Below are 24,833 nucleotides of genomic sequence, written 5' to 3'. Positions count from 1 at the left end.
TTCACTCATCTGTGGCTACCAGAGGTTAATGCTGGCTCTGGAATTAGTTAAGGGAAACACGTCTATATTTTGCAGAGAAATACGGTACCAAAAAAATCTGCTTGTGATTCCACATAGTGTCGTGATGCTGACAGTAGTAGTGATATAGCTCTATCCACACGCGGCTGCCTCTGAGGTGTGCAGCTGGCTTGCGCATCCCTGGCAGCATGTTGGTTAGCACTTCTGTGAGTTAATGTAGGTACAGCCAGATAAGCTTTCAATTAACTCACACGACAGACTTACTTTGAGAGAAACGATGCCGTTAGACAGCCTGCCGCCTGCTGCCATATCTGAGGCTGGCTGAAGGAGTTGCACGCCACTGGGGTTGCCTGAAGAGCACACACAGGCTGTTGGGTATCTAAGAAAGGGATTTTAGAAGTTGGCCGGTGAATGTGGTGCTGCCGTTGGTCTCCAGGAATGAAAAGCTCTGGCACCTGTGAGTCAGTTTTCAGATGCTGTCATGGAAAGCTCATCATGGCACTTCTGTGTGAGGACATAGGAAGGATCAAACTGGATTAGACTAGGGGTCTATCTAGCCTGGTGGTCTGTCTCCAAGAGCAGACACAAGCAGATGCCCAAGTGTGCAGTATCGTAGCCTGCCTAAAAATTGTTTTTTAATAGCTGTTTGGCTGCATGCTTATTTGTGAGCAGCTTGTGTTTGAGCGAACAGTTGGGGAAGGGTTGTTCTGTAGCAAAAACTCTTAGCTGTCATTCTCATGTTTAAAAAAAAATTATCTGGACACTTGGGGAATATAGTCTTTGTAGGTGAGACAAGAAGAGAAATACTGCATGGAAGGAACTTAATGTGATTCTTACGAAATCAAGACAGTCTGAGGAAGAAGGAAGAGGTTTGAAATTGGATTAAAAGTGAAGCAGTAGTTGTTTCAGCAGAGAGGCTGACTTTGTCATATTTCTCCATGGAAAGTGAAAGGTTGAACTTATGTTTCTCTAAGGGTGTGCAAATGGTACATATTTATACTGATGCATATTGGAAGGAGATATGTATCAGATATTTTAGACATTTCCTAAGGATATGAGGCCTAAGTGATTACTTTCCATCTCTGCCTGTCTCTACCTCTGTTTTCCTTTTTGGCTGTCTCTTTCAGACGCCATAACTTACCAGCATATTTCACAGAGTGTTAGTAGGTGCAAAGATAATATGTTCACATAATGTTCATCAAAATGGGCAACTAGATAGTTCAAATAGACCTGTAAAGTCTCCCTTCTGAAAGAAAACCAGACTTATGAATGCAACCCTCCAGGGACATCAGGGAATCCACAAGAGAGCGCTATTATGAGTGTCCTGATTGTGAGAAAAGCTTTAATCAGACATCACGCCTAATTATATGCTAAAGAATCCAACTACAAGACCTGAATTCATAAAACTAGGCTTCATTGCTTCCTCTGCTAAAGGATCTTAAAAGAACTAAATGTCTATTAAGAGGATGGGGCTCGTGATGAACTTCACAGAAAGACTGCTGTGGAGAGGCATTGTTATGTTTAGTAAATAGAGTGAGAAAGAGCAGCGTGTTGTCTCGGTTGAAAATGGTGGTGGAGAGGGATGTTTTCAGAAACTTTTTAAAACCAGAATGCATTGTGAAGCAAAAGCCACAGAAGTAATTAACTTCAGAGGAGATAACAAAGCTTACTAAGCATGTATTCTTCTGTCTTGGGGGGTGTAATATAATACAACGGAGATATTACTGCAAGTATTAGAACAATGCAATCAACAATGCCTTGAAATTAATGTTTCTGGACTTCACAAGCAATTTCAATTATATTATGTTAACATGTTAATTAGGAAAACAAAAGTTATGTAAGGCTTTTAGATAACTTTAGGGTGCTGAGCTGGTAAATGAATGAAGGGAATTCTGTAGCGGGAATAAGGGACTGAGAAACAGTTAAGGGAAATGCCCTCAAACTGAAGCAATCAGCTATCAGAAGAACAATAAGAAATCACTATAAGACCAGAGACATCACTAATAAAGGTCTCTTTGGGGAGGAAGATGGAAAAGGGATCCATCATTTTAGAGAAGTGCTATTGAAGCTGCTACTACCAAGCATCTAAAATACTGTGTAGCTGTCTAGTCACTCAAATTCAGGAAGGATAAATTCCTTCTGACAGCTAAGGATATAAGGGCATGGCAAACCCATGAGGTGAAAAGCAAATGGAAGAGCAAACTAAAAATGGAGAAGGGGTGCAACAGTATGAAAGCACATCATGAAGGTAAGCTTAAGGGAGAGAGAAAAGAGTTTCTTCCCTCTTAAGGTGAAGAGCAGTGCTGTCACAAGATGAGGTGGGCTTCCATGAGAAGGAATAGTTTACCTACTGAAACACTGAGATTTCAGAGAAGCCAAACAGTTTCACTTTAAGCTTAAGTATGAAGAGTATGCTCAGGTTTGTTGAGAGTTGCTAGTTCTGAGTGTTCTGGCCTAGAATGTGTCCTTTCCAGTCCAGTCTTAAATCTTAGATATCAGGTTGGCAGAAACTGTAGAAAAAAGACAGAAGTCTATAGAGTAGAAAAACAATTGGTAGGGAGAAGACAGGTACCTCTGCAGTAAGGATTTTAGTATTAAAAGTTTTCCAAAACATCTAAATGTTTCACTGAAGACGAGTTGCAGTTGCCTTAAAATGATTGTGCTGAGATTTTAAGAGAAGAATCTCTGAGACATCTCTATTAATGATGTGGTCATCTGTAAAGTCAACTGCTTTGTAAAGGTATGCATTAACATCCACCACAGGGAGATGCTCCCAGGTAACTTAGTCACAGGTTTCATTACAGGATTAGGAAATTTAGAAAACCGCCTAAGGCCTGTTTTCTGACTAACTTTCAGGGAGGATTCTAGAGATTTCCTGAGCGGAAAGGTTTAGCAGATCCCTGGCAGAAGTGCAATGGCTCGAAGTGAGCTCGCGCAGGTACTGGCACAGTGCAGGCAGGTGCTTATATTGCTGTACAGCATAGCTGTACCACTGCCGAGCTAGTTCATTCTGCTCATGACGACAGCAGACAGCACAGCTAGCTAAAGTGCAGCGTGTCATTCATAAACTCTGCCTCACTTTTTTAATGTGGAAGATGAAAACATGAGTATTTATGCAAGGCACTAGTTTGTCTGGAAAGTAAAGGCCTTGATTCTGCAGACACTTGTGCAGATGCTTTACTTAAGTATGGAAGGAGTCTCAAAACCATTTAAGTCTACCATTTGCATCATCAAGGAAAACCATTTTTATAAATGCTGAAGGGTCAGATTTATTTCACTAACTCTTTGATCTCCTTGGTTAAATGGGATTGGAGCAATGAGAATTATTATCATTATGGTGTACCTTCCTGCATATTTTTGCTGATAAGATAGAGCTCTTGAACCGTGTTTTCATTTGTAAATACATATTTGAGCCTTGCAAAAAAGGTAAATGAGCTCTGTCTTGCTATACAATAAGTTTATCTGTGAAAAGCATTCATCTTGAACACGAACGAAAATGTAATGCATCAGAGACATATAAAATCACTTCAAAGATTAAGGTTTTGGTTCTGTAATTTTTGTAAGAGGTTTTGGGTGATAATATTAAGTGCCATTGCATTCAGAGCTAGTGGGAAAGAAGATGCTTTTGAATATCAAACAAATGGAAGATAAAAGAATTTTTCAGACATGCGACATGAAAGACATGAAAAAGGACAGAGACAAAGCAAGCTGCACTTTTCAACACACTCTCTTGTTGACCTAGATCTTGTATGGCCAATGGGCGACCTATAGGCTCACTCCTGCTTGCCAGGCAGTGCTATCCAGCTCTCGGGAATGCTCGGAGGTGTATCTGCACTTTATTATTGCCGGGCAGCTTGTCCAGGGTGCCGGAGAGCTCTGCGGGTCCATATGGTGCTCTGCGCTAGCCAGAAGCCAGGAGGCTAGGTGCAGGCTCAAGGGCTGTGCTGAGACAGAACTGAGAAACCCTGCTGAACATGAGCTGAGCCTGTGCAGGCAGATACCACTGTAATAAATTACATGGTATGTCTAACCCTAGCTGGGTTTTTTCCTATTAGTCAGGGCATCTCGGATAACAACTAACTGAATGGTTATCCTGTGCTATTGCTCTGTCCCCTCTGTATCGCTTGCTGTCTTTGAGCTCAAGACTGGGTCTAGTACGGTATAACCACATGACAGCTTGGAGCTATATTAGAATAAAAGGTTTCAAGGGTAAAACCGCCACTCTGGGTGTAATTGAGACATCCAGTTGATTGCATTACAATATATTTGGTTGACAAGCAGAACTAATTAAAAAGCACCTGATTGCCCATGTACCTTGTTACATTTCATTTCAGTGCACTTACAGTGAATTAAATCTAATTTAGTGACAATGAGGGGGCAGTGGCGTGAGGGTGCAGGGCTCACTAGTTCAAGATTACAGAGGCTTGAATTATTCTAGCTGGAAGTAGATTTTTTTTGGTCTTATATCAAAATGCTGATGGAGAATGTAAAAAGTTGGTGTAGAAGGACAGAGCATGGTATGGCTGAGGAAACCAAGAGGACATAAGGTCGAGACAATGTCAACAAATGCCAGAAACTGTAATGGTGCTAATAACAAACCTGTGCAGCTTAAAAACCAAAATGGACTTCATAACTTGAGAGTACGTGTCTGAAAGATGGCAATCAGCTGTTAGATGGAATAACATGATTGTGGTATAGCAGCAAGTCTGTGACTATATAGAAATTATTTTGAAACCTTTTGCAACATCTTTTCCATTTTGATTAACCACATCCCACTTAGTATGTCTTCTTCACACATGACAGAATTCAGATGACAGAAGCCAAGAGAAGAAAGAAAATGCAGTTGATGACATTTTCCTCATTCAGGAATCCTGTCATTGAAAAACAGTGTCCTTTGGGAAAAAGAAACATCTCAAAAAAAGTGTTGAAATTAGTTTGCAGTTTCCCAAATTAATATTATTTTAGCTATGACTGAAATCTTAAGTTTTTGATTAAAGGCAAAAAATTTGGAAGTGATTTTGGTCTTTCATGAAAGTATCAATTAGAACATCACGAACAACTGAAAAAAATGGAACCTGATAATTTTTCACCTTTCAACACAAGCAGCTTTGTTTTCTTTCATTTTTCTGATTCATTGCACATCAAAATCAATTGCAATAACAATTGTCATTGAACTGGTAGTTAATATGTTATTTTTTAATGTGTTCTATAGGCAGGATTAAAGATGAAGACACCCCAAGTAGGTGAGCTGAGTTGCTCCATTTACTTTTTAAACTTGTGAACTCCTTTGCATGTAGTGGGAACTCAGAAATTCACCGCACCTCTATACACCTACGTGTAGATAATCTGCTCTGAGATATCTTAAGCTACAGCCAGGTATTTTGCCTAAAGACTTGTTATCCTATCCAAAGACTTTATTGGAATTAAAATATACGTTGAGACAATATATTTCTTGAAAGGAAGCTGCTGTTTTAGTCAGTGTGAGAGTTGATATGGGATATTTTGTGGTGTGGTGAGCCAGGATGCAAACAGCTAACGGACCCAGCAGTAGCATATCTGTTTGTCTGTCTCACCTTCTCCATTAGCCTTGCTGAGAGGTGCTAGCCTGCCCTCAGACTCACACCGGCTGCACGTTTGGTTCAATGAACTGTTTGGTGCTGAAGGACCAGCCTGTGTAAAGCTTATGTGGGGCTTATTGCTTGTTTCGCTGCGTGAGGAAGTTGTGCATGCAGCAGCCTTATCACCCCCAGATGTGGTTTCAGCATCTGTAATAGCTCCCTATTGCTGGCAGTGTTAGAAACCCGCACACCTTCTGTGCATGACCTTTTTTTTTTTTTTTAGGTTTCACTTCAGTGCTGTGCTTTCAGAAGCAGATTGGCTGCTTCTGACATTCAGGGGCAGAGAGGTGGCTTTCCAAACACACGAGGCTTTGTGTCCAGTAGGTTGGTGTATCCAGGGGGAGCTTGTAAGTGGGAGGAAGAAGAAATGGATCATTTCAGAAAAAGAAAAAAAATCTGCATTAAAGACAGAAAGTTGCATGTTCTGTCCTAAATTGACTTTTTGATGTGATATTTGAATGTAAGAAGGAGAAATGGGGGGGGGGGGGAATGAATGAAATGTGGCAGGGACTCCTTTCCCATGTACTATTAAAAAATCAGTCTGTCTCTCTACTTGTCAAGGATGAGTTCAAGATGTTGATAAGTTTGGTTTGAGTAAATGGCATAAATTAAATAAACTTTTAAAGAATGTATCCCAATTAGCAAAGTTTTATTAGCTCAGGAGAAATGCAAATTTGCCTGATAGAAAGGAAAAGGATTTTTGAAGACCCCAACCCATTCTTCAAGCTGCACAGTAGCCAGGCATAATATCCTGTCTCGGATAAACTTTGCGATTGCTGGGACCAAATGTTCTGCTCAACTGGGAGTTCTGCATTATTTATTACATTTATTTCAGTGGCAGCTATTTCAATGTTTTGCATATATATTTAAAAATAAAACTGACACCATTGTTAACCATTTACTATTTTAAATACAGTTAAGCTCTGCAAATGTAGGTTATTTGTACAGTAGATAAAGCAATGAAATATGAGCATGTAAATTACTACTCTACTCCTCTGAGAACTTTTAGATTTTTTTTTTGGTAAGATTACCTTGACCTAAAAAAGCTCATTTTCCCGTAGAAAATATCTTGTAAATTCAGAAAACTCAAATGAATGCTCAGAGTGCTGCATAATTATGTTGCTAATGCAAGGCAAAGTAACCTCAGCTGTAGTACCATACCGATTCAGCTGCGTTGCTTGCTGTACACAGCAAATTCATGCAAGAGTCCATATAAACTCAGTCTGACCCTGAACACTTACAAGAATTTCATGTGTAACAGCTTAAAAGGAACTAAAATGTTGTTTGTGAGATCTCAGCCAGAAGTCATGGGGATGACTAGAAACAACCTTTAGAACAGGCTCTTGATGAGAACTACCACAAGAAGAAAAAGAATGACATTGGACCTGTGAAATAATGATCAAAGACTATAGTACACTTAGAATGTTCTCTTTTTATTTTAAATATACCTATTACAATAATTCGTTAGGCTTGTATAGAGCACTATTATTTACATAATTCAGTGTTTATCCTTTGGGGAGAATTCCAGTGCTCAATAAATAAGAGTCAGTGAGCTGCTTGTTAACCATCTTGGAATCAGAGTTCTGAAATATTAATTTCACATAAATGATGAAAGTCCTTGAAATGGTTACAGTTACCTGTAGTTTTATACAGTAGGTGTCTTCTGACTGCAGTCAAATTGTGTTGAAAACTCTGAACATAGCTATAGGTAATCAGAAGAAAGTTTAACAACATCAAATTAAAAAAATGCTGAAAGACATCAGTGGTTGAAACTCTACATTTTTCTGATGCATCTCAGGGTGATGATATTGTTCAAAGGGAACAAAGAAATGGTTTGGTAGAACCCCTGTTATAAAATGTCTATATTATGGGGCAAAATATACAATCATTAATAAATTAAAACCACAACTTTTTACAAGATCTCTTTTTAACATGGCATCTTAAAATGTGCCTGCAGGTAAGAATGGTTTTCATTATTTTTATTAAAATCTAATTTTCCATGGTTACTATTTCTACACATGAATTTATGCCTTATATGAATACACTATATAAAACACATAAAAGATTAAGTTGTCAGTACAAGGAATATCATTAGCTGAGAACATGAAGCAAGGCTTCCTGTCTGATCTCACTCAACGCTAGGTGTGTAAGCTCAAATACTCAAGAAATGGACTTTGGTCCTGATCTTGCACCAAGAGAGTAAATGTGGTCCCATGTTTCTACATACAGAACTTACTACCTTTACTGAGACCGTACCAGTTCTACGCGCGTCAACCATCCCATTTTCACGTGACCCACCGCAGAAAGTGGGTTTGAATCAAGACAAGCAACTTAAGGGTTTTTCTCCTATTTCTCATCAACGTATTTCAGAGGTCAAGTCCATGGCACATTATGTGAGTGGCTGAATATCTATGACATTCAGCTATGGCACACAGTTTCATTTCCCCAACATACAGAAAGATAGAAGGGAAACGCAGCTTGTAACTACCAGGCATTTATCCTGGTAGCGAATGTAACATTATCATCATCATCATGGAACAGGAACTATCATTTATTGATAGTGTGTCTGCTTGTTCAACAAAACATCTTCGATTTCAGTAGCATTACAGTTTGGCAAAGAATAGTTTCTGAATGATTTTTGTTACAGTTTTGAATCTCTGGCACATTTAAGACACCCACCCACCTATTCAAATAATATTTTAAAGCAAAATTAATGTTTGATATAAAATAACAGTTGTGTTGTAAATGTGGAAAAATAGTCTACAAAAAATAAGTATAAAAGTGATCTCAGATTTATGAATATGTTTCATATAAACAAGTCCAGGTGACTAATCTGTGTATTTGAAATGATCCTTGGTAGGCTGTGTCACGACAGTACATCAATCACATTTTTCACAGTTTACAATAACACAGTTAGATTCACAATGTGATGACACCTTATATAAGAAAAATAGTATTTTACAAACTATACATTTGGCATCTATTTTTAGATTTTTTTCTGTTTCTTTTTCAGTTCCTTTTTTCTTTTTCCTTTTTTCTTTTCTTACAAAATAGTGCAAAATTACAGTGCGTTAATAGAAGATTTTGCAAATCCTAATAAAAAGTCAGTGTATTTAACTGTTCTGTTCATCCACTGGAAACAGTTTGGCACAATAGGATTTTGTATAGATGGAAAAGCTTCTCACTTTCTTCTCTTCAGTATATCCACTGAATCTTTAAAACATTAAATCGCACCAAGGGAGTTAACTTTCCCAACTTTTTAATCTCATCTCTTAGAACATGTTTGTTACAAAACAAAACAGCAAAGGAAAATGCAGATTTTATGGTTAATTTATTTGCCAAACAGCATTTATCAGACTGGCTTTTCCTATCATGTTATAAAGAAAAGGATTGATGGGACCATTTTTCATCTGGCGACTGCTAAAGTGTTTAGTTACAGCTTCAAGTCTCTATGGGAAATTTATCCCAACTCTCTCTCTCTCTCTCTCTATATATATATATGTTGGTTTACCGTATACCTTTCAAATTTTGCTGTCATACATGTCCCTGTATCTGGAACCAAACAGGCTGTATCAGGTCAGGGGGATAAGGTTTCATCAAAGCCTGTCTTCCACTGGACTAATTCATACAAAGAATAACAAACAATTGCTTTTGCTGCCAATTTGCAATGATTAAATGATTTTCCTACTAATTATTTACTTAGGAATGTTAATGAAGAGTTCCCTCATGTATGAATACTTCATTTGCACAGACTGGCACAATATGTCAAAAAAATGCTAATGCTCTTACTTCTTGGAACAGCCAAGTCTTCTGCGTAATCATAAACAGGCATGGTACAGGCTGCAGGAGTGAGACTATCCTAAGCCACCCCGTGAGCATGCCAAAAAATGCACAGAAGATGTCAGATGAGTCTCGGTTCAGTTCTTTGCCTCCTTGGCTGAAAGCAGGAGTGAGAAACCTGACTGAGATCACCGAGTCATCTACTAGAAGTTGCCAGACAGCGGTCTGTACCAACCTACTCATAATTCAGGCTATTAACCCGGAGGTGAAAGGCTCTCTGCCACTTGAGCAAATCTCTGAACTATTCACTGCACAGAAGCTGTTGGTTTCAGTTAATTGCGTAGAGAATATGGTGACATAAAAGATTCCCAATTAATTACCTTTCCAACAGAGTAATGAAGTGACTTTTTCCAATATGAAAACTTCAGGGTGATGTCCCTAGGCCTAATTATTTCTCATGAGTTTATGGTTTTATCATCTGTATCACTCTGTGGCATTTGTGCCGTGAATTAAAATTACTACTGCATGGTTTATTTAATCAATTTATTGGCATTTCTGTACCTTTTATGAACATACCTAACCAATACGAATTTTACACTGGTTCTCTGAAGGTAGAATTGGCAATAGCACTAGAACTAGTTATTCAAATATTAGAAGGGAAACATCCATGAATAAGAAGGTTGTTTTTTACCCCAGCTATTCCACTTAATTAACTTTCACCATTAAGTTTAAATAGGTCAGGAGCCTGCGCAGACATACCTCTTGTGCCCGCTTCGCACTCACAGTCTCATGTAGACTGAACCAAATAATTTTCCTCCAAGAGGAAAATCAGGTATGGCTGAGACTGACCCTCTCTAGGGCACAGTCAGTCCAGATTAAAAGGATGCACACATGACCAGGTTTTACGCTTCCTTCCTAGGACAGTCCTTAAAGTGCTATCTCAACAAGCCTCAGCTCCTTCTGCCACACGCACGTTCGTTCACCCTGCACCGCACAGGGATGCTGTAAGGAGGAGTGCCGCGCTGAGTGGATAGCATGACACAATGGTGGCGCACGTAGCGTGCTGAAGCAGAAGAGAAGGGTCAAGGTGTGTTGGATAGACACTAAGCCAGAATTAGTCCAGTTTTCAGTAGCCAGTCCGCTCACAGGATGGACACACATGATGCAAAAGAGGCCATACAAATTGGTCTCTGTTGGCTATAGGTTGTGCTGCCTGGCGCAATTCCCAAAGGCAATAAAAACATACTGGTTGAAGCCCCAATGCATTAAAGCAATTAAGATGCTCTTAAATTTAAACACGTGCTTGAATCTCATGGTCATATGCATGTGCTTAAGGTCTTTCTTGAATCAAGCCCAGAAAGTATTGTTGCGTGAGGACATGAAGATTTACTTCAAAATCAGAAAAGAAAAGAAAAGAAAAGAAAAGAAAAGAAAAGAAAAGAAGAATAAGGATTGTTGAAAGCAGATAAGAAATATGATTAGCTTACTGTCAGACTTCACTCTTTCCCCCAAATATTACTTTTTATCTAATAAGAGATAATACAAGGCCAACAGGAGATCCATGCTTGAATAATCAGCAACAGTTATTGGTTATTTAACTGAAGCTTGCTTGATTAGAGATGGGAGAAAATTTTGTGGGGTTTGTTTTTTTTTAAAGTCCAGTTTGAGAGACAAACATGAGTAGCTAGAAACAGTAGGTAGCTGTTTACTGTGCTCAGTGGTGCCAATTTCCCATATCTTGCTCAGCCTGCATGAACTCTACAAATCCCCACGTTCATGCTCTCTCAGTCCAACTTTCATTTTATTTGAGCTGTTTCTTAAAAGACAAATATGTTGCCGTCTGTGTCTCGCACATTCTGTGGGCCTCGCGCAGGCTGCTTGTTCATTGTGAGTACAGCCATCTTGGATGGCAAGAGGTATTCAAAGAAACTGGCAACCAGGATTCACTAAGGAATGGAGATCTCATACTGAGCAAGAGCTGCTGTGGTCCTTGAGTGTCTGTGAAATGAAAGGAAAACTCTGCTTTAGAAGGATCTGCTGCCAGTTTTGTCTGATGGATGTTCACATTCAGTGGGGTAGCAATGCATCTGCAGTTAGTATTTTATCTGTTTTGGATCTTATTTTCCACACTGAGAAAGGCAGTAATGTTGATATCTCAGTGCACGACAGAGAGCCTAAAAACATCCAAAAGAAGCCATTGTAAAAGAAAGAATAATGATTACTCTCTGTCTTCAGTGACTGCCAAGTTAACCTGTGACAAGTGCATATGCAAGGTTATTGTGGGCTGGCAAATAAAATAAACTGAATGCCTGAAATAAAATTGTTGAGAAAATAGTAAAAATTGGTGTGATTTCTCATCTTTCATTTCTATTGTCTTGTACAACTATCTTCTTTTGCCGGTGGTACCAAGGCATAAATAATACCTTGTTCTTTATTTTAACTAATTCCACGTAATTTACCCTTCCATAATTAATTGTTTTTGTTCATTTTCCTTCACAGTGATTTACTATTTGAGTCTATTTATGCTAACTGTTCGTGTAGGGTAGCTCACTGACAGAGCAGAGACATCACAATGCTTAATGTTATGTATAGACTAGAATCAATCTTCTGTGAGTTAGGTGTATAGGTCTAGGTAGATTGCCTTTATGCATACATGGAGTTCAGATGTTTTACATCCATTGCTTCCCATCATTTACCACCTAGGCTGGACATGCCTGAAGACACTTCATCTTCTGTCAGCAAAGCTCTTTATATCCAGAACAGCTTAAGACTTGATACTTGTAGATCACCTTAAACTCTTCATAAAATGTCTGGCTCACATAGGATCCAGCCCACACTCTTCAAGACTGTCAGTGAAGCGTTAGGGTCATGTCTCTTGCTTAGGATTTGGTCATGATTCTTGGTCATTTCTGTCTGGATTAGATTTCTCTCCTGTTTTATCAGTCTTTGAAACAATTTTAGCAATGCATCCTGAATGCAAAGTATACAAGCCTTTTGTGGAGTTTTTGTGAAGAGAAAACTCTCTTGCCAGTTCCTGCAAAAGACTTTCACATTTCTTAAAATTCAGCACAAGATTAGCCATGCTGACTGGATCCAGTGCTCACAGAGGTAATGACATTACTTACAGGCTTAAAATTTAGCATGTATTTCAAAACTTTCCTGTGTATACACCAATTAATATTTGTAGTAACAAGTCATATATCTTATTATTGTGCTTAGTTGTTATTAATACAAAAAATTATTGGCTGAATCTTGATGCCAAGAAACCAGTCTGATTTACCATAAGGCCTTGTAACACTCAGCACAGCTCCCATTATCTGAAATGAGGAATGAAATAAGGGGCTGTGCACGTTCACCAAGGGGTCAAGGTACTTCCGCTGAGATCAATACAAAGAACTTCCAAATTCCAGCATCAAGGGAATCAGATTATCCAGCCAAAGCAGTGGCATATTCAGTGACTGAGAATTCCACAGCCCTCCCGAAAACAAAAGATATGATGTCCTATAGGACAGACCATAGGCAATAGCCACTTGCCTTCAAAATGACAGAAATACTACTCACAATACATCCCTGTCAGCAGGGGTTTTTTTTTTAGAAGACTGGGTTTCATTATATTGCATGAATTTGCAAGGTAAGCTCATCTTGTTTCGTACTGGAATGCTGGTGACTCTAGGAGGTTCACAGTATATTGCAAACTAGCTTTTAAAGACAGCAATAAATAGTATAAATAAACATCTGGTTCGGAAAACAACTTTTGAAGCCATAGGGAGAGCACAAGTGTTTCTATAACCTTTCCATGGAACTTCCTGTTTTAGAAATGCAACTACATTACTCTTACAGCCTTCTGTGTTTCTATTCCAGCCTGGGGTAAAAAAACCCCAAACAATCTGACAAATCGTCTTGTCTTTTGCTAAATGTTTATCACTTTTTACCCCTTATTCCTTTACTTCAGCAATGTTGTTGTCTGCAAGTTTAATCTTAAGTACTTCATCAACAACATTGCTTCATCAAGGCCTTACACATCACATAAGCTGATGTTTTTCCAATTAATATATTTTTTTTCCTCCAGTAGAAGGTGTGATTTGTAACATTTTGACCTGAAAAACCAAGCTGATGATTGGCTTTCTCTTGATACCAAAACACATCCAAACATTTATGTCATTAAACTAACTTTGTACACATGAATATATATACCAATCAGGTATTTAAATCTTAGCTGGAAGAAAAAAGTAATAAAATCAAATGACACATTTTAAAAGAAGACATTTTAAACAATCATGACAATCATCACATTTTCATATTTGCTATCAGAGCAAATTTAATACTTAAGAATTTATTTATATATTCAAATTTTGATAGTAACTGCTGCTCTTAAGAGTGCATTTGTTTATACCTGTCACATATAAACTATTTTCAAAACCTAAAACTCATTAGCTTGAAGAGTTGAATGGTTGAATATGTCAGCGTGATAACTTATTTACTGAATTTCAGCATATTTCTTTCAGAAAATAGACTGTTTAGTCACTTTTTTTTTCCCACATTCGTGAGCCATAACAGCAAGTTATCCAGCTACAATTAAAATTCAACAGATCTTTATAGAATTGGGGGTAATTTCACAGTTTCACAGAAATTATATGAAAGAAATTGATAAAATTTTTTAACAAGCTATTTCTAAAAATCCATTATTACCAGCTGAATTCAGTGCATGAGGCTGATGTAATCAAATGCCTATGTTAAAATCTGGTTATCTCTATCAGTGTAACACCACTTACAGCCCTGGTTCAAGTAAACAACACTTGAGACACAATGAGACTTAAAGGACATGCTGCATTTAAATAAACTCAAAAATGGGATGAACCTGGGCTTTAGTCACTAAGGTTGTTCATCTTCTCTATATCTGACTTCTTTATTCTTCGGAGCATGAGAACAGACATATTCCTAAAGTAACTTCATGGAGCTATTTGTTAGGAAACATCTTCTTTTTTAGAAACAAAGACTGTCTACTGTTGTAATACCTTTTAAAAACTATATTTCTAGGTTGTTCACCCTTAAAAAGGGGTGCAACTGATCACACTGGAATAATGGTACTTATTGAACTTTACTGTGTTCTTAAAATGTAAGACGAACCATAAAAAACTTTACTGTCTTTTGAAATATTACACACATTTCACACTGGAACAGTAAATTATGTTCTTAAAATTCTCTCTGGCATTTAAAAGTTGTGTCCTCATTTTCCAAATAGGTTAAACAGCAAATGTAATGTTAAAAATAAAAAAGAAGTGTTAAAAATGGCTACTTTAAGTGTACGACTGGGACATATTTCACAGAAAACGTGGAAAATCTTGTTTAAAAATTATAGTAAACAATCAAATATTCTTCAGTGCACATAATTAGTATGTACATTATAATTTAAAACTGAGTATTGATGACTGCTGCTGCTGATCTTTTAAAATCTCTTACAAAATATATATAGGGTAGCCAACAGAGGATAGTTGATAAACCATGACATAAAGTTCTCTTTTTCCTCCTTTTTTTTCTCTTTTCCTTTTCTCTCCACTTGGACTGAAGTTTCTTCTGGCTTCTTCAAAAAAGTGTGTGTGCGTGTGCGTGCACACACACATATGCACACACACACACGTGCACACACACTCACACGTGCACACACGCACACACAAATTAATTCCAGAACCAGTTTTCTAAATTTCCAATGGACTTGTATTCCTGGTGTCTTTTCACATGATCACAAGCGAGACATGCGTGTGATTCCCAGAACCTAGGAAGATGCACTGAGAAATCCTTCTTCCAATTGAAATAACTAAGGTACATCTTGTTATTTTTGTCAAGCATCAGAAGATATTCTGCCAGCTCTCTGGGGGAGAGAAAATCTTCGACGTGTATGAAAGAGTCTGCTGGAATGTAATTCTCATAGTTTTCTCTGGAAGGGCCCAGTACAACTGGTACCGATCCGGCCAGAAGAGCATTGTAAAGTTTCTCAGTAATGTAATCTTTGTGGATTGAGTTTTCAAAGGAAAGGTAGAATTTGCAAGTGGAGATAGTTGGAATCAAGTTTTTATCGTTGACGTAGTCTCCAAAGGCTTGTCCATAGGTATGGATTTCAATGTATTTGCTAAGCTCATTGTAATACTTGACTCGAGCATGCTCAGGGTTCCAGTTACTTACAACCCAACAGACCAAATTCTCCTTACTTGGCACTTCAAATGTAAAGGAACTTGTACCGACCATCATGAAGCCATAAGGCACCTGAATATCTGAATCACGCCGATAAGTCAGGGTCAGGTTAAAGAGGTGTTCAATGCCACTCTTTTGTGGAGTATGAGTTGGAGACTCCAAGTTCATCCAAATCCACTTCTGGAATGGTGGCCTGGCTTGCTGAGGTAAATTGGTCAGATCCCAGCTAATGTCCCTGTGATGAATGAGAACAGCATGGGATCTGTTATATAGTGAGCGGTCAATAGTCAGATGGCACCCATGGATATTGAACATTGTTTGGCAGGATGTTAGATCGAATGTCTGACCAAATGGCCAAACCCAGATCAAAATAGTAGTCTCATTAAGATTATCAGTTTTGGAAGAAAAGAAGCTTTTCATTTTCAAAACTGAGCTGGCTGATTCTATAGGACCAGAGATCCAGCTATTTGTTGGTTTGATATAAATCAGTATAAATGCCATGAAACAACCAAGGACAATGAAGATAATAAAAAATGGCCGGAAAATTCCTTTAGATGTCGATGTCATAATTTGTTCTAAGAAAAAAGAGAGGAAGAGAAAGAGAGAAAATAATGTCAGGCATTAAATTACATATATATGTCCTGTTAAAGCAATCAGACATCAGACATCAAAATGGATAGAACTTCAATATCACTGAGCTGTAACCTCGGAAATTTCCTTTGAGTGGAGAGGGTATGGGTTCTTGCATGCTATTCATGACAAACTGACAATATTTCTCCTCTTCACATTAAAAGCTAATTGACATAAATTAAAAGCAGGATTTTAATGCATCTCATACTTGATATAAATCAGTACATATCTTGAGGACCCTTTGTGCTTAGAACCTAGGCCAAGAGTTTAAGACACTTACAAGGCAGATAAAACTACACTTTGATTCTATCCTTCTGTCTGTGTAAGGGATAACATGCTGCAGATTTGGTCCATTCATGTTTGTGATTTGTGATAGGATTAGAGGAATGAAAAAGGAAGGGAATGGAACTTTAGTTCTGTAATCAATAAGACTGTTAGAAAACTAGTTCATGCCTGATGGCTACATGGGGATGAACATTCATGCCTTCTCGAGAGGACTCCTAAAATAGCAAGGGAAGGAAAGCAGCGATAGAGGTCCTCAGCTCCTCTGTTCCCATGTACAGCCTCCCATAGTTCTCACATAAAGAAAAATGAGTAAAAAGATATCCTTAAATATTTGATTATGTTTTTATCCTACAGCTCTGTGTTAAAAATTAGGAAAAGTAGAGATATGCTGCATCTTTGTAAGGTACCATTTTTAACATGGGGAAAAAGGGGTGAGGAGGTCATACAGCTGCCTTTGTCCTCCCTCTGATTGCCTCTTCCTGAAAGAAGTGATAAATCTCTTCCCAGACCTTCTCTTCCATATGGTTCTTGTAAAACCTAGCAAAGTTAGGGGTTGCTTATTGCTAACCTTTGCTCCTGAATGTAGCCCTAGAAATCAGAGGCGTTCTAAACATAAAAACAGTTAACCATGTAAAGAGCACTATGACATAGGAGGGAAAAGGAGTGGAAGTTAGTTACCAAAAAGAAGTGTTCTGAATATACTAGCCTATTTTAGAAAGGTAATTCTGCAATGCATTTCAATCACTGTAAAATTTGTCTGGCTTTCTTTTTCTGCATTTTTTTTCCAATTATTTGGGGTTTTTGTGTGATCTTTACTAGCTGGCTCCACAAAAAAATGTGTAAAAATCTCACCCCTAAATACATACTTAAAATATATAATATAAATAAATAAATAAAAATTCAAGGTCGCAGAAAGTAGAAAGTGAAATTCAGTCCTTTTAAGCCCATTTCATAGCTCCTCTCCTCTAACCTGTGAAATAAGTAGTCAAATTCAGAATGAATACATGGTAGAATATGATTCAGAGGTCCATTAATGCAACATAACTCTGCTGCTTTGGGAGTGTAAAAAACCTGATGTGTGAGTATAGCACTGCAATTACAACAAAAACATTTTCACATTCATTGTTGAGGAAAGGAAAAAGGAGGGAATGTCATGCTTAGCTTTACTCTAACATTACATCTTGAGGAAAAAGGAATTTGCCACAATGTCTCCTTCATTTTGTGAAGGCAGATGGTCTTAATTCTGGTTTTAGCTATTGTGGTGGGTTAACCTTGGCTGGTTGTCAGACACTCACCCAGCCGCTCTCTTACTCCCTCTCCTCAGAAGGACAGGGGGAGAAAATAAGATGAAAATCTTGTGGGTTGAGGTAAGGACAGGGAGATCATTCACCAATTACTGTCACAGGCGAAACAGACTCATCTTGGGGAAAATTAATGCAATTTATTGCCAATTAAAAATAGATTTGGATAGTGAGAAACAAAGACAAAATTTAAAATAATAACTCCCCCCTCAACTTCTTCCCAGGCTCAGGTTGGGGAATGGAGGTTTGTGGTCAGTCCACAATGATTCCTCTCAGCCACTCCTTCCTCCTCACACTTTTCCCCTGCTCCAGCATGGGTCCTTCCCATGAGATACAAAACATTCAGGAAAAAAATCTCTGCTCCTGCGTGGGCTCTCCATGGGCCACAGTTCTTTCAGGGCATAGCCCTCTGCTCTGGCATGAGGTCCTCCCTGGGCTGAAGTGTGGCTATCATCTGCTCCACTGTGGTCCTCCATGAGCTGCAGGGAATCTCTGCTCCAGCGCCTAGACCACCTCCTCCCATCCTCCTTCGCTGACCTTGGTGCTCACTGGGCTGTTTCTCATCCTTTTTTTCCCCCTTATTCCTCACTACCTGTGCCTTTCTTAAATATGCTTCCACCATTGTGGCTGCGGGGCCTAGCCGTGCCCTGTGGTGGGTCCTCTGAAATGGCTGGAACTGGCTGTGGCCGTCACGGGGCAGCCCCGACCTCTCCTCACAGAGGTCACCCTGCAGCCCCCGCTGCCAGCACCTGGACACCCAGTACAGTTATATAAAATACAGTGGTATGTTGAGTCTGACTCTTGTCTCGGCCCCCTTCTTTTGGACATAGTTTAGCAGGTCCTCTCTGCTTTCAGCAAAATGATCCTGAAGGGAGTAAAGGGGAGGAACTGTTGTGTCCATGGCTTTTCCATTTATCCTCATCAGTTTAAATTCCTCTGAAAGAAGTAAGTGGTTTTACAGCAATGTCACACTGGCTTTTTTTAGCCTATGTTGATTTTTGCTGGAAAATATGTCTAGAGGGGAGGTTATGACCCACGAGAGCAGAAGGCAGCTTCCCTGCCTTACTGCAGCAAAAGTCAGAGCGGCGTCTCTGAGGAAGAAAGGATTTAGGTTGAGCAGCTCTAGGAGATGAAGCTCAAGGCAAAAACAAGAGACTGAGCTGATCTTCATGTAACTCTGTTCTTTGTTTCTGTGCTGCTGAAACCAACACACGGAATAGGTACGGCTTTTCACTGAACGGATAGCGTGAGCTGAGTTTGAACAATAGGTTGGGAAACGTGTCTATTCTCAGAGACACTTCATTTTCTAGGGACTGAAGTGGATGACAAATCAGAAAAAGACCTTAACATTGCACCTTATAATTTAGTCGCCCTCCAGTTAAAAGCCCTTTGACACAAGTGTCTCTGGTAGGGATTATTTTACACTAAGCTCTAACTAATAAACCCCTGCATCATCACATGGCAGTTCTTGCTGCATAGGAGATGACCAGATATTATGTAGTCTGTTCTCTGCTTGAAATTCTGGTCTGTCCACGGTGTTGCATTTGCGTAGGAAGCTTTTGAATTGTAGTGACAATGTGAGGATAAACATTTGCTGATTGTGTCACCCAGAGTACCAATATTAACATCTCACAACATTAAACGGGTGATTTTACCTATTTTATCCCTTCCAGATCTGCTTCCTTGCATTGCTTTGCTGCCCTGTGAAATCACGTGCCCCCTCCTGATCTGGGATCATGGTTCTTAGATTTTGCCTTTCACCAAAACACTAGCTGACAGTCAGGATAGTCCTTCTTAGTTTCCCATCCTTTGGATTCAGAGAACTAACTGTTCATTACGCAGACACATACATCCGTTGAATGTATAGGCATCACTGGCATTCTTCACTTTGAAGCTACTGCTAATGGGATGGTGGAAAAGGGTTGTAAAAGCAAGACCCATTAAAAGCTGGAATGAGAGGCTTGCAAGGAAGCAGAAGACCTGAGCAGACTCCTAAAAATACCACTTACCTATACCCCAAGAAGCTGGACAGGATTTTGTCATGGAAGTCTATTTTTCTATTCCATTTTGTGTTAACTCCAGTAATAACTATTAAGACGTGCACTGGGAATAGCAGTAATTTTTCAGGATGAAGTATTAACCTCAGATACAAGAACATCTGTGCTTCATAAAGCAGATTGAGGAACCTGTGGAATGGACCAGCAAACTCTGCCTTCATGGCTTTTGGGACTGAGTACTGCACACAGTACAGTGAAGGCATATGGTAGCACCTGTTGACAAATACTATTTTCTTGAGAAGTAGCTTGTCCATACTGCTAGGAAGTATAGGTTGTGTGTTTTCGTTTGTCCACTAGAATTCATGAAATATTTTTTTCACAATATTCTGCAAAACGTGAAGTCTTTTCCACATTTATTTATTTCCTTCTTCACTTTTGTGCCTAAGACAACCATGGATCTCCTGCTGCGATTCTCACTGTAAAGGTGACACTAAGGAGACATTTGTTACAAGACATCCAGCCAAGTAACCTTAGCTCACCCTTCCTCTTTCATGGCTTTCCTTCTACCACAAAATCACAAATTTCCTTTTTGTGGATCCCCTCCCCCATCAATCTCTGGCGTGCCAGACTCTGAAAAGAAAACTTTGTCAAAGAAATGTGTTTACTGAGACTTTTGCCAACTGGAAGAATTTGGTACTTTTGATAGTTTTGTTATAAAGTACATTTCAGAGTGTTGTGACATAGCAACTATTTTCTAGGTGCTTTTTTTCCAAGTTGAAGGTATAGTATTTCATCAGTACAAGACTATTGCTCTTGGTACAAAACTTAGCAAGACTCCTTTTTAAGTGCAAAACTTGGCATTCCATCAGCAAGCAACTCCATTTAGTAGCAACACAAACAGGCAGATAGTAACAGGGTACCAGTAGCGTTAACTCCAAGTACACCAGGCAAGGCTTGCAAAAAGATATCTATTTTGCAAATGCATCATGTTCCCTAAGAAATAAAATGGAATTTTATAGGAACTGTTTTATCATGGCTTCATTACAACACTGACTTCTCAATCACTCCAATAATTTTCTGGTTATGCAACACTGCAGGAGGGAGAAAATGTAATCTTTTTGGTCAATAATACCAATGCCTGTTTCCCTGGTATATTTTTACATTACTTGCTCTGGTATACCCTCAAGATTTTGCCAGTAGCCCAAAATATATCACTACTTGCAGAGGTATAAATTTCATTACTAGTGTAGTACTGAGATTTTCCACAGGACAAGGACGGTATTTTAAAATTAAGCTGGAGCAAAGATTTTTGAAATCATGGACACTGAATAATGAATAAAAAAATCACTTGTTACTTTTCTCACCTTAGAATTCTTAAGTGTTCAGTGCTAACTCTTATCTTCATCATCACTCAGTCTCAGAAGAAATACTTAACAACCTGAAGACAGATAGTCTCTGAGGATCCCTCCCGGGATCAGACTGGGCATTTCTGGCACACAGAACTTACCAAGATTGAGGAGCAGAGGAGGCAAACAGAGGTGTCAGAGGTATGCCCATTCAGAAGCAGAGAGCTAGCTAGGTAGATACTTTGGGACTATTAAAAGGACAGTGGAATGCAGTGGGAACTGATAGGAATCATGAGTGAACAACTTATTGTTAGAAAGAAGGCTCATTTGAAATTGCTCTCCCTGTCCTCTGGCATGTTTCACAGCCTCAGCCATGGCATATCTGCATTTATGCTAAAAGCTGTGTTTTCTTAGACCACACTTCCAATTAGCTGGAGCTTTTTCACCTGCAGTATTAAAAGAAAACTGATTGCCTCAGGATAGCCTGAGTGTGACTTCTTATCTCCAAGTCACTGCTATGTGGACATGCCCTAAACTGCTTTTGCTTTAGCTCTCAGAGACTGAAGAATTCTTCTTTTTATTGGAATTAACTCTCACGGCTCCCAGTTACGCCTCCTCTGTAGCAAGGGGAATGGTGGATTTTTTTCCCCCCACCATCCAAACATGGGCTTGCTTCCACGCCTTTCCATGCCTGTCCCACAGATTTCTGAAAGCAGCCCAGTATGAAAAGGCTCAACAGAGCTGCATACAGTTAAAGGCTGAAAGTTGAATGAGCTGCTAATCTCAGACTGCATATTTTTATTCCATTGTTTGCAAGATTCTTTTTCTTCCCCTCTCCACCTCCTTAGTTTTCGGGTTATTTGCTCAGTTCCTCACATTCCAGTTCTGTGTATTTGCACTTTGAGAACAGTATAGTATCGTTTTATTCAACAGTGGATATTTTTATTTTGAACAGTTTTAGCAAAATGATCTAAGAGCACTCCGAGGACAGGTAGCTATTAAGACAGATTGCTTAGGGATGGTGCTGAACCTATGACTGGAGACTGCAAAGAACAGGTTAGACAAGCATCACTCAGCAATGAGAGATCAGATTCTGCCTCCAGGTCCTGGGGCTGGGCTAGATGACCTCGCTTGATTCCTTCCAGCCTTGTGCTCGGTGAATAATTTTAAACACAGATTCTTGTAAAAAGCACCTAATAAAAACACAAATAGGCAGTCTAAAACTGCAAAGAATTGCTGAATAAATGAGTAGAAAAATCCCCCATCTTGAAACTGGTCTTGCAAACTGTGAAATAGTCATACTGTACACAGTGAAAATGTGAAGGAAACTGAAAAATCGCATGGACAACAACAAAAAACTCCCTATTTTCAAAGGCAAAGCGTAAAGCTTCGTGTCAATTCCTAGCTGGGGTACTGCTGCTTTTTTGAGAATGTCTGAATCTTGTCCCCTCAGGCCTTGCTGAGGAAAACCCTATTCTCAGCTCCCTTCTCCCAGTTGCTGTGCAATGCACGGCGTGCTGCTATGGCTCAGCAGCCCCCAGCCTTCCCCTGCGACTGCCATCTATCCTCTCCTTCTCCCCATGGCAGGCACACGCTGTCACTCTCCAGCTGCTTAGGCAACAGCTCGGCCGTTCCTTTCTGCAATCCGACTGTACAGCAAAAGGCATTAGCCAGGGACGCGGAGTCTCTCAGAGTGACAGAGGGAAATGGCCGCAGCGTTGCTGTGCGTACTGGAGCGACCCTGTCTCCACCCCCACTGCCAGATATGGAAAAAAGAAAAGAGAAGTGGAATTACCCCACAATCCTATCGGCAAGGAACTTTTCCAGACAATCTGGCATTAGTGTCAGGACACCCCACTTCACACTGCGGCTGTGTCACCTTCTATTTATGAGCTTTTATGTTTGTCTCAGAGGGAACGTGGGTACTATTGGTTCCCTCCATGGCACAATTGGAAAATACATGCATGCAAAGCTATCAGAAACCTCAGCAGCATTGCCAGCCTTGGTAACATGCAGAGACAAGACCTTTTTTACCTTAACTTCCACGTTGACTTGTCCACATCACAGCTAGTTTATGACCGATGGCTTTCTGTGAAAGGGGTAGTGGCTTTCCATACTGTGCTAGCTACAGAAAAAGGAGTTCTTCACCACTGTAGCTTAGCAGCAAACTTTATCTGCCTTGCCTGGAAAGTGCTTTTTATCTTCCTGAAGATAAAGCTCATCCTAGCTATGCATCACAAGCCAGTCCACACTTCTTTGAAAAGCCCTGAAGAGGCCCTGCACCAAATGAAGTTGATCAAAGAAAAGCTGCTCCAGAAGCAAGTGGTCTCTTTCTCCCTTCTTTCCATGTGCTTTGGGGACAGCAAACTGCTGTTCTCTCCGATTCTGCCAGAACTGCAGAAAGGGCTCTTCAGTAGCTTTGTGGCTGGCTTGTAAAACTGCAGCCGACCAGCTGAAATATGAATAACATACCTGCACAAGCTATGTGTTTGGGATGGCCACCAGCCCGCCAGAGAGCCCTAGTTAACTCACAGTAGCTGTGAAAACAGTGTGAGCTAAGCCAGAGATGGAGCATGAAGTGCCAGAAGAATAATCATGGACTTTACTGTGCATGTGTCCTAAACTCCACACCCCAGAATCACAGTTGCTTCTGGCTTATTTCCTAGTGTCCTCTAGTACAATGGAAAAACACCTCTCCATGCAAAGCAGACAAATCAGAATCAGAATCAGCAGAGAGTGCCTGCTTAAAATAGTGAACGCTTACTGTAGGGGCCATTACTTCTGTGGCAAAGCAAGACTTTTGGAGCTCTAAGCACCAGCTGTTTGTGTAGATATGATTAGAGGCTGTGTGCAGTAGTTACACTGCTGAATCTTGCTGCATAGGCAAGCTTGAAAATTTTAATTGGGATTTAATGCTGCTTTTTTTGCAGATACAACTGCATGATGTGGAGGATTCTGCCAGTGGCAGCGTAACTCCTGAGGCAGCTCTGTAGCCTAGAAAGAAAGCCTGAGCAGCCTCTAAAAAATACCATAAAATCCTCATAATCTGATCTCTACTTAACATTTCTCTTCTCTGCCTGCCTAGCACCTTAAGAAACTCATTATACCTCTGGGTTTGGGATCTGTACTGGTGTAACTGTTTGGTTTTTTTTTTAGGATGCAGGTCAATGTTCTTGCTTTAATTTGCAAAGTCTTAACTGCTATGGATACTAGTTGCCAGAGAGACAACTGCCCTAATGAGAAAAGAAAGCAACTGAAGTGCTCAAATCTGTTACAATCTGCTCTGTATCTGAAAGGGAGAATGACATTTACTAAAACAGTCAGAAGGAAAGTGGAGAAGAGAGGTGATGATTTATAGGCCTGTTTTTTTTAAATATGCCCATATTCTTTGCAAATAAGCCCCTTTTTTTTTTTTCCCCCCCTTCCTCTCTCGGAGTGGAGGATCGACATTTGTTTTAGAAATCCAGGCAACTGAATTGGATTTCTTGACTATTCTGAACAAAGAAGTCAGTCAGTGTTGGTCTACAGGACTCATGATGGCCAAGAGTCCTTATCCAGATTCTGCTAGTTGCTGTCTGCATGATTTGAGCAGAGCTGCTCACTGCTCTAGCTTTCATGAAAAAGCATCAGTGACTCAAAGATTCAGGTACAGTCTGTGTATAGAAAATA

At 39.5% G+C, this 24,833-nt stretch overlaps 1 protein-coding gene across 2 annotated transcripts in view; it reads right to left on the bottom strand.

The window, feature by feature from the left end:
* Nucleotides 1–7,096: 7,096 nt before the first annotated feature.
* FUT9 (fucosyltransferase 9) overlaps nucleotides 7,097–24,833 on the bottom strand; it is a 112,150-nt gene continuing 94,413 nt past the window's right edge. For both annotated transcript variants that reach the window (XM_054818812.1, XM_054818811.1), the window contains one exon: nucleotides 7,097–16,180. In XM_054818812.1, coding sequence (XP_054674787.1) covers nucleotides 15,093–16,172 — 1,080 coding nt within the window. In that variant the 5' untranslated portion in view covers nucleotides 16,173–16,180 and the 3' untranslated portion in view covers nucleotides 7,097–15,092. The remainder of the gene's footprint in view (nucleotides 16,181–24,833) is intronic.

This window comes from Grus americana, chromosome 3 (assembly GCF_028858705.1).
Source record: "Grus americana isolate bGruAme1 chromosome 3, bGruAme1.mat, whole genome shotgun sequence".
Classification (NCBI taxonomy): Eukaryota; Metazoa; Chordata; class Aves; order Gruiformes; family Gruidae; genus Grus; species Grus americana.
Note: the sequence above shows the minus strand (reverse complement) of the source record. Positions and strands in the feature narration are given on the sequence as shown.